This window comes from Daucus carota, chromosome 6, assembly GCF_001625215.2.
Source record: "Daucus carota subsp. sativus chromosome 6, DH1 v3.0, whole genome shotgun sequence".
Classification (NCBI taxonomy): domain Eukaryota; kingdom Viridiplantae; phylum Streptophyta; class Magnoliopsida; order Apiales; family Apiaceae; genus Daucus; species Daucus carota.
The window spans coordinates 25,805,743-25,815,874 of record NC_030386.2 but is presented as its reverse complement, the minus strand read 5'-3'; the positions used below and the strand labels follow the sequence as shown (position 1 = coordinate 25,815,874).

The window sequence follows — 10,132 nt, the reverse complement described above, 5'->3', positions numbered from 1 at the left end:
CTGCAGGAGCTGGTGAAAATGACAATCACTAGTTCACAATTGCATTGCCCCCAGATGATTTTAAGAGAGATCAATGGAAGTGAATAAAAAAAAAATCAACAGATTCAGTAGGCATAATATTTTTCAGAGGACACAACCTCTTCATGAAAGAGGTAAGGTTGCGTTCATTAAGAGCTTCCCCAGACCTCTATTTACGCGGATCTCTTGTGCATCATGTCCAACATTGTCCGGTTGTCCCTAGTAGAATCTTAGCAAAACGAACGAGTCTCCCAATTCAACTAGTTCTTAACCCTCTATTCATACAATCCATACAATGCAGTAAAAAATCAAGCATTAATAAATACCTTGATCAGAAGCTAATCCCCTCTTAGATATCAGATATATTATCCCTAAGATTCAGTTAGTACATGTGCATGCATTGATATTATAGTAGATTATCTACTGAAGTCTCTAGCATACAGAAGTTTGGGCCTGCTAACATTAGAGACAAAAGAGTAGTTAGATAAATGAAAAGAACAGAAAAATATACTGGTAAGTAGTAATAAAAATGTTGCCTTGTAAAATGTATCATCTCCAATGACCTGTAAAAGAGGACCCATAGCAACAGACTCAGAGTAGACTGAAGACCCCCAATTTATTTTCTCCTCTGGGTAAGAGTGCAAGGGCACATGTCACCCACTCTACAGCCATTTCAATCATAGATATATACAGTTAGGTAGTTGCTCACTGAACTGATACTTATGTATGTATTCACCAAACAGATGAATCACATTTCTTCTACCCTGAACAAAAAGGTTTCTATTTCTTGTTCAGATTAATGAAATCATATGTGATATAAGTTAATGCAAATGACATGCAGACTAGCTCTGATTATCTGCAAATAACCTTAGGTGCTATATATTAGTGGAATGAGCCAACCACTCATCAGCTCAACCTTTATATTTCAACTAATCCGCTTGGATAGATTGATATTCCAGGGAAAAATCATAAAAAATGATAGATGTATAGGGTCATGCTCGATGATTACAAACTACATAAATTTGACGAATTAATTTAAAACCAGGGGAAACGCTGGCCTTCACCAAGTAACTGAACTTCTATGAATTTTACCAAGTATTTTAAGTAATTAAGTTTCTAATTAAATTTAGTAGACTTGACTTGAGTAATCATATATACCTAACATAAGAGCTGAGATTGAGAGTGACTCTTACACATGCAAACACTAGAAACTGAATGGACAGAATAGAAATAAGACCATACCATATAACAAATATAAATTATATAATTGACATGGCTGATTTATAATACTTCATGTACTGGTTTTTTTGAAACAAAGATATCTCTCCTCTCTCCTCTCCCCTCTCCCTCTTTCTCTCCATGTGTTTGTTTCTATATATCTATTCAAAATGAAAAAAGAAGTAATATTATGCAGTGTTGACCATTGTTTCTCAAACTAAGTTCCCACTAGATCAGGGTATATGTTTAATATACTTGTGCCTGAAGGTTCTCTTTCTCTCAGTTTGTGTGCTATATGTCAGAAAACTGAACCACAATGCTCCCAAGAGACTTAAAAAAGAATTAGGTTTCATCAAAGTGCTGAAAGGGTTTAGAGAAATACACATTAGGAGGCAGTAACTTAGTAGTTTAAGTTTTTTGAATTGGTTTTTTCTGCTATGTATTGGATTTGTTGAGGGATTCTACTAAGTTTCCATTGACAAAAGTTCAGAATAAACTACCTTGTTGGGTTGTTGATCCTTCCCAGTAAAGGACAACACTAATGCTTCCAAAGATAATACTAGTTCTCAGAAGAAACAACCACACGGAACACGATCCTCAAACATGGCTTCTTCTTTTGCTAGAGCTTCATCTCAGCAAACTTCTCTCTCTGTCATTGCCTCAATTCTTTCATTTTTACTGCTGGCTTTCTTCTTGACTCATGCCGTCTCAGATTCCAGTCATCAGCTACGGTCTAACCAAACTTTCAGGGCACAGCAGGAGTTGCTGAGGATCAAGAGAGTAAGGTCTTACCTGAGGAAGACCAACAAGCCTGCAGTCAAGTCAATTCAGGCACTCTCCTTTCCCTTTTGTAGTTTTAGATTTTTCACCTTAATGTTACTGCATTCTTAGTACCGGGCATCTTTACTAAAGTCTTATATGTATCTTATTATATTTAGACCCTGCTCTCTGAGCAGGATATGCTACGTAAATTTAGTTTTGTTTAACTAGGTAATGTTTATAGCCTACTATTGTGGGTTGCGCTCCATTGATTTCTGTTTTCTATTTGCTCAACAAAGAGTCCAGATGGTGATATCTTCGATTGTGTGCCATCTCATCTTCAACCAGCCTTTGATCATCCCCAGCTCAGAGGGCAGAAGCCACTGGTAAGTAATTTTTCTTTTTTATGTGTGAAGTGTGTCAGGATGTAAAAGATGAGTTTATTTTTCCTAGTCAAGACCTAATAGAGACTAAAAGAATAATGCCATAATTTTCAAAATACAAGTGTATGAACATATAATCTCAGGTACACTGACAACTCTGATAGAAGACAATGAAGTTCTAATTTTTTTTGAGGCTACAATACACTTCTCTTTGTGTATGCAGGAACCACCAGAGAGGCCAAGAGGTCACGAGTCAATAGATGTTACGACTGAGAGTATTCAGCTTTGGACAAATACTACTGAATCATGCCCAGTAGGTACCATCCCAATAAGAAGAACTACAGAGGAAGATGTTTTACGGGCAAACTCAATCAAGAAATTTGGAAGAAAAATTAAGCGTCGTGATACAATGAGCGATGAACATGAGGTTAGTGAACATTGAGAGAAGAAATTCATATTCTACTTCTTGTTCCATTTACTGCCTGTAATTCCTGTAATTTACAGGCATTGGTTTAATCTTAAACATAAAGAATATCACAATTCTCATTTACATAACAATCCTTTGGAATGCAGCATGCAGTTGCTTTTGTCAATGGCGATCAATATTATGGAGCAAAAGCTAATATTAACGTCTGGTCACCCCAAGTTTCAGATCAGAATGAGTTTAGTCTATCACAAGTATGGATCATCTCTGGCTCTTTCAGAAATGATCTTAATACCATTGAAGCTGGTTGGCAGGTAGACAAAAGAAAGTTTCTTTCTATATGCAAGATACTAGTTTTTGAATGAGATACATAACATCTCGACATCCAGGGGTAATTCACCAAACTGTTTTTCAGGTTAATCCGGAGTTATATGGAGATAGCTGTCCGAGGTTCTTCACTTACTGGACAGTAAGTACATCCTAGAAGTGATCGCCATCACGTACATTATCTTTATGGATATATACACGAATGATTAAAGAACTAACTGTAAGTTTCAATGAATGTTACTGTACAGAATGACGCATACAAGACCACAGGATGCTATAACTTACTTTGTTCAGGATTTGTGCAAACCAACAACAAAATTGCTATTGGAGCAGCAATCTCTCCTATGTCATCTTACCAGAAGAGACAATTTGATATAGGCATAATGATCTGGAAGGTATTTTTTCTAAATCTAATTTAAATACATTTGTTAGTCTAACATCAAATGGCTCAGAGATAGAAAGTGTTTTAAACACATCATATTTGTTTTCCCAGGATCCCAAGCATGGGAACTGGTGGCTTCAATTCGGTACAGGCCTAATCATAGGATACTGGCCCTCGTTTCTCTTCACTCATCTAAGGAGTCACGCAAGCATGGTACAATTCGGAGGAGAAATAGTCAATTCAAAATCAGGATTTCACACATCAACACAAATGGGAAGTGGTCGATTTGCAGATGAAGGATTTAGAAAAGCTTCTTACTTCCGAAACATGCAAGTTGTTGATTGGGATAATAACTTGCTGCCACTAACAAATCTTCATCTCTTGGCTGACCATCCAAATTGTTACGATATTAAAGCTGGCAAAAATTATCTTTGGGGAAATTATATGTATTATGGAGGTCCTGGAAGGAACCAAAGGTGTTCATAAAGAAAATTTTCACAAGTATAGAGTGTAATATATATTCATTGTTTCCATCCATTTTTTTCCTCCATATTCTATTAAGCTTAAAAAGGATAGGGCTCCTCTGTTAGATTATAACTGGGAGAGAGTCCCTTTCTTTTTTAGCAGGCTTACATTTTAGGTCTTACCTTAGTAACTTGTGTAATATGCAGACATCAGGATTTAATTGTATATCTGTGTGTACTTCTAGGACCTATTAATCAATTTGAAATTTTAATTATTTGTAGACCTACAGAGTACAGAATACAAACACAAAGTTTCAGACATATACACTGAGAAGTTTCAAACAAAGTTGTATCTCGGTTGAGGCACATGCACAAGATTCCCTCTGGAAATGAAAAAATAAAATAGAATAATGGCAGTCAAAGACTCAAAATATGACACATAGTTAACCAAGTACATAGAAAATTTTGCAGAAGCTTGCTGTTTCTAACATGGCATACTGAATAGTGTTTAAGTATCATGTGGTCTCTACTTGACTAGTTCTCCTGATTAGATACAGGGTTCGGATTGCAAGCAATTAATGCAACCATCTCTTGATAGTTTTCTCTAATAACGAGAGACTTAAGACAGGGAATTTTTATGTGAATACAATGAGCCACGTCACCCAATCTGTAAATAAAACAACTATTTTATTGTTTTCATCTTATAAGAGACTCATATATCCTCTAACATGTCCGTCATATAATATATAATAAAAATATTTTATATAGAGTATTAATTGAATAAATACATGTTATGCAATATGTTTTGCATATAAAAAATATTGACAAACATAAGCGGAACATGTTGCAGAACATGTGGGTCTTATTCTATAAAATACAACTTTTGATAACAATCTCTTATTAGAGACCCGCTTTCTTATATATGTTAGCTTAATTTGCATGTCAAATTGAGAATCTTAAACGCGTTTCAATAGATATTTGCACAAACAGCTATATAGCTTAACCATTGTTTAATCATTTCCGTTGCAATCAGGGTGTGAACACTCATCGTTGTAGCTGTTTTTTTCAGTGTGTTGTTTCAAATTATTTATTCCTATCAATTGCATCTTTAAAATCGAATTTTCACCGACATTAACATAAAAAATTTGCAAATATAGTTCACCTTGCCTGCAGAACGTAATTTTGAAGATTGGGCCGGTTCTGGAACAAACGATCTTTGTTGTCTTCCTTATCCTGCATCAGGGCATAGCATTTCTTCCAAACTAGAAAAAGCAGACAGCTTCTGTTAGGTATTTTCTTCCAAACAGTTTTTTTTTTCGATTTTCAATATGTTGGTATTTTCTTCCAAACTAGAAAAAGCAGACAGCTTCTGTTAGGTATCATCAAACCTACCTTCCATATATAATCTTATGATAGTTACATCTGCATTAAAGCTTATTCACCCGCAGAACACTAAGCAAGAGACAAATAAAATAGCTTGCTTGCCTTACGCAGTACATGTTACCATAGAAGCATGATTATGTTTGCAGATTGCAAGTAAATTATGCTGTCTATATAATCATTTCCAAAAATTTAAACACACAAAATATTATGTCCCTTTTGTTGGGAAGAAAAATAAGAGGGAGAATGGAGATTGATGAAACTACACGATATGAAAATCAATACATCCTTATAAAAAAGCATTTTTTTTTTGTGAGCATAATAAGCTGAATGCTAGCACACTTTACTCCCAATTATGTATACTCACTTCCTATGGAGAACATCTTTTTTCACATGAGAACAATTGTTCTCCACTCTTAAGAAAGTGCAGAACAAAATAACACAGAATTATAGAAATTGTGCACAATGTGCAGTACAATTGCCATGCACTTGCTTAAAAAAGTGCAGAACAATAGTTGTCAGGATTTTAAAAAAAAAAAACATTCTCCGCCTCATCACTGCCTGTATATATGAATACTGAAAAGACATAGCTTGCTGGAGACTTAAATTTGGGCTCAAGAATATGGTGATGTCATCATCCAAATGACTCAATTGCAAATCAGGTAAAATAATTGAGAGTGGAAGAAGACTATATAATTGGAATTAATATTCATCAAAAAAAAAAAAAAAATTGGTGGGCATTCGTTAACAGCAGTAATTAACTTAGCTCGATATTAATTATCAAAAGAAACACATCATCAAACAAATTCGTTTACATCACATTTCAATAAAGGGCAGCTGCTCGTTGCAGGAGGTAGGCAGTTCATCAGCTTTGGGTTACAGAGCAGCTGATCCTATGTCATTTCCTGACCTGCAAATATATATAAATGGTTTCCATTTAAAATCACATAAATCATCTACTAAATTTAGGGGGCATTTGGATGGTGGGTGGGAATAGGAATCGGGAATGGGAACGAGGGGTGTGTGAATGGATATCCCAAGGGGTTTGGAAGGAATGATTTACCCACCAAGAGGGAATGAGGTTCCCATTCCACACAACAAAATTGCTGATGCAGACACAAATAAATGGATATGAGCCTATGAGGTTCCGATTCCCGTTAACCGGGCTCATTCACCATGAACCAACCCCCCCCCCCCCAGTGAATCCTAAATCAACAAGGTATTATCGCACATACTATACACTAGAAAAAGGAAAAAAAAATGTGTATGTGTTGCCTGTGCACCCTGTAACTCGTAATTTCTATTGAAAAACAAAACAAGCTAACTGTATCTCAAATAACAAACATTTTTATAATAATTGTAACTTTATATTCAGAAAAGTTTACTGTTCGTCTGTCACTTATGCTATACAAGACAGCAGTTCATATCCTAATTATTTGCATGTTCAAAAGAGATGCAATTAGAGAAAAAAAAAATGCATACCATGAGACGCGGTGAACGGCGAACAGATGAATTTTCAGGTGACTTGATATCTGATAAACGGCCTTTACCACGGTTGACTTTCTTGGGAAGTCTGTCATTGTCTCCAGCTTGGAGTGCTTTTTGCTTGACCGGTGATTGACTTCTACTACCGGTGGAAATTGATGAAACTGGAGCAGATGCAGAGATTGTAGAAGTGTCTTGTCCAACGGTTACATAGTTAGGATTAGTACCTGGAGTCATAAGAGTCTTACTTAGAACTTGCCGCAAATTATAACCTTATTTAGCAACAGCCAACAAAACTAGAACTATAAGTGGCACAAGCAACCAGGCCCTTTAACTTTACAAAGTTAAAGGCGGACCTTTTTACACCAATCACTTCTACAACTAGATTGCCAGGCTATCATTCTATCAAGTGTTATATAGCAGCACAGAAGAATGTGAGAGACAACAGATTACCACAAGTTGTAGCTTCAAACTTCTTTCTCATAGTCCGTACGAATTGGAATAAACCATTGCTCTTATTCAACTCAGTAATCAACTCTTTTGTGTCATTAAGATATGGATCACAATCAAGTACTGAAGATGAAAGAAAAAGAAAGTTAAACACAAAAAAAAATAATGTGTGTAGACTAACTAACAAATAATATATTCATTACTCACAAGAGTACACATCATTTTCATGACGGACGGTAAAGTAATATTCTTCCTTAGGATCATTTGGGTTGATTTTATTAAAAACAAATTTTATCCCTGCAGAAACAGATAATACAGTAAGAAACAATTTCCACAAGATTGACAAGACCACATCTAACAAGTAAACGTACCATGTCCACATTCAATCCGAAAACCAAGAACTCTGTTGTACCAAGAGATAGCCTCTTCTATTTGTTCTTTGCATTCGGAGTCCTTGCACTTCTCTTCACATGCTGATAGAACTTTAAAATATAGATAGTAGAAGTAAGGAAACATGAATTGAGTAGTAATATCATACATATAAACAAACTAGTACTGGCGAACAACATACACATCATAAACAAAACCAATTTACAAGGAAAACTACCTTTAGATTGCCGGGATATGATTTCAGCATACTCATCTTTCCTGGATTTTCGCTCCTCTACCAATCTTTTCAGTTTATCTACTCTTTCTTTAGTAGCAACCATTGAATCCATCATTGCCATCCGCTTTGCCTCTTTACGTGTCTTTACTGTAAGTTAAGTCCAAAGAACAAGTTAGTAATGACAAATTCCTCCATTAATGAACATGTTGATCAATTAAATCATTAACAGATAATATCAAGCGATCACCTTGCACATAACCAATAGACACTTCAACTAGCAAGATACTTAATTACAATAAACACTATAGCAAGCAAACACAACCAAACGAAGGCTAACTGCACTCACATTTTCAGACTGTATACAACAACAAAAATACAACAGAAATTCAAAATTCATAAACAACCCACTTTAGGTCTCTAAAAAGTTTAATCAGGAATATATTGAGCTCACAGAAATAAATCATGTTAGTAATAAACATCGAAAAAGGGGGAAACAGAAAATACGAGCAAGAGCCTTGACAAAATCATCCTCCGCTGCACGGAGTTGTGCTTTGAGCTTTCCTAATTTTGCTGTTAGCCACCATCAAAACAAATTAATAATGAAACCCTAGAAACCAACAAAAACTAAAATGAAGAGAAAATTAGAGGGAATAATTAAAGATACCTTGATTTTGAAAAGTGGATTGGGCAATTGAAGATTGAGATTCGAGAGATTTGCGAAATGATTGGAGAGATGCAAGTGTAGAGTGGTGGTGAAGTTGAATATCTTTCTCGCATTTCAATCGGAGCTCCTCCATCTCGGAGCGTACGGACTTGTCCCCCATTTTCGACTCGATTACTTGTTGATTAATCGATATTCTGTTTGTTGTGTTATCGAATTAGAAGGCGGAGGATAGCTTCAAATTCTTGAAATTTTATGAGATCCCGCCTTTTTTAATATTGCTTTATCCATCCAACTGGAGTACCATACACCTGTCACTCTGGTAGTCTGGTGTGTTTACACGGACTCCGTTCGAAAACGATATTGTACCCATATTTTTGGAAATCCAAATCGCACTATCTATTTTTTCATTTCAAGAACGATACGCACTTCCTCCGTTGAATTCCGTTAATTTCCGTTAAAATACTCCTCCGTCTCAATTTACATGTTTCTTTTACTTTTTAAGAAATCAAATTGACTAATTGTTTACCAACTATTAGAAAATATATATTTATTATTTTAACAAATAGAAAGTTATATATTAAAATAGACTAAATAATAGAGGTAAATTTAATAAAAGTAAATCTAGTCTATTTTAATAGAGGCAAATAATCATTTCAAAAAAAAAAAGAGGTAAATAATAGGGGTCCGAATTGCAATTACCTCTATTATTTCCGAAATTCGGACCCCCCATTATTTGCGAAAACAAATAGACTAGATTTACTTTTTGATGAAATTTTTGTTTAATCAAGTTATCCCCAAGTCAAAATGATTTTACATATCGAAGGCTATTTTAGTATGTAACTTTCTATTTCCTAAAATAATAAATAAATATTATCTTATAGTTGGTCAAAAATTAGTCAGTTTGACTCCTCAAAAAGCAAAAGGGGCATGTAAATTAAGACGGGGAAGTATTTTAGATAATAAATATTTATTCATAGGAAAAAATTTAAAATAATTTATCAAATTATACATTATGAGAGTATTAGAATACGTGACGAGCCCCGTTTTCCGGTGTAAATAATTGAGGATGACGGAGTGTGTATTTAATATTTTTATGCAGAAAAAAAATTTAGCTTATGTCGTATAAAAATTTACTACAGTCCATTATCCCCTCCTTAATTCGAATTTTCCGAATTAAAAAGATTATTTCATATTAGAAAACCTTCCCTCTTGTCAAGTGTGTATCAATAATCTTTCAAATTATCTTTCATATTTTTCATTTTCAATATAATTATATGAACACTATTTTCTAGTGAAAATTTTAGTGGCTATTATTACAGGTAGAACATATTTTGTATAATAATATATTTTATGATTATTTTGCCGAACATGTATAGGCTCTAAACTTTGTAATTGAAAAGTGATCAGCATGGAACTCAAACATCTACAATGAAAGAGGGGACTTGTATCCTCGTGGGTTTACCCAGTGCGCACCCAAAGGGTAGCGGCTGCGGGTTCCTACGTTAAAAAAAATAAAATAAAAAAATCTAGTATTAGTGCATGCAAAATATTGATCGTGCAAGCAAAACATT

General features: G+C 34.7%; 2 protein-coding genes across 2 annotated transcripts; one reads left to right on the top strand and one right to left on the bottom strand.

Moving 5' to 3' along the window:
* The first annotated feature begins 1,246 nt into the window (after window positions 1-1,246).
* On the top strand, window positions 1,247-4,256 carry LOC108227706 (protein neprosin). The gene is made up of 7 exons (XM_017403008.2): window positions 1,247-2,067; window positions 2,295-2,381; window positions 2,602-2,805; window positions 2,952-3,116; window positions 3,218-3,271; window positions 3,378-3,524; window positions 3,623-4,256. The coding sequence occupies exons 1-7, from the start codon at window positions 1,840-1,842 to the stop codon at window positions 3,995-3,997; spliced, it is 1,260 nt and encodes a 419-aa protein (XP_017258497.1). The 5' UTR covers window positions 1,247-1,839; the 3' UTR covers window positions 3,998-4,256.
* Window positions 4,257-6,026: 1,770 nt separating this feature from the next.
* Window positions 6,027-8,855, bottom strand: LOC108225501 (kinetochore protein SPC25 homolog). The gene is made up of 8 exons (XM_017400386.2): window positions 8,562-8,855; window positions 8,402-8,467; window positions 7,898-8,044; window positions 7,662-7,772; window positions 7,498-7,587; window positions 7,294-7,413; window positions 6,838-7,067; window positions 6,027-6,265 (listed from the first exon to the last, which is right to left on the bottom strand). Exons 1-8 carry the CDS (start codon window positions 8,719-8,721, stop codon window positions 6,254-6,256), a joined length of 936 nt encoding a protein of 311 aa, XP_017255875.1. The 5' UTR covers window positions 8,722-8,855; the 3' UTR covers window positions 6,027-6,253.
* Window positions 8,856-10,132: the final 1,277 nt, after the last annotated feature.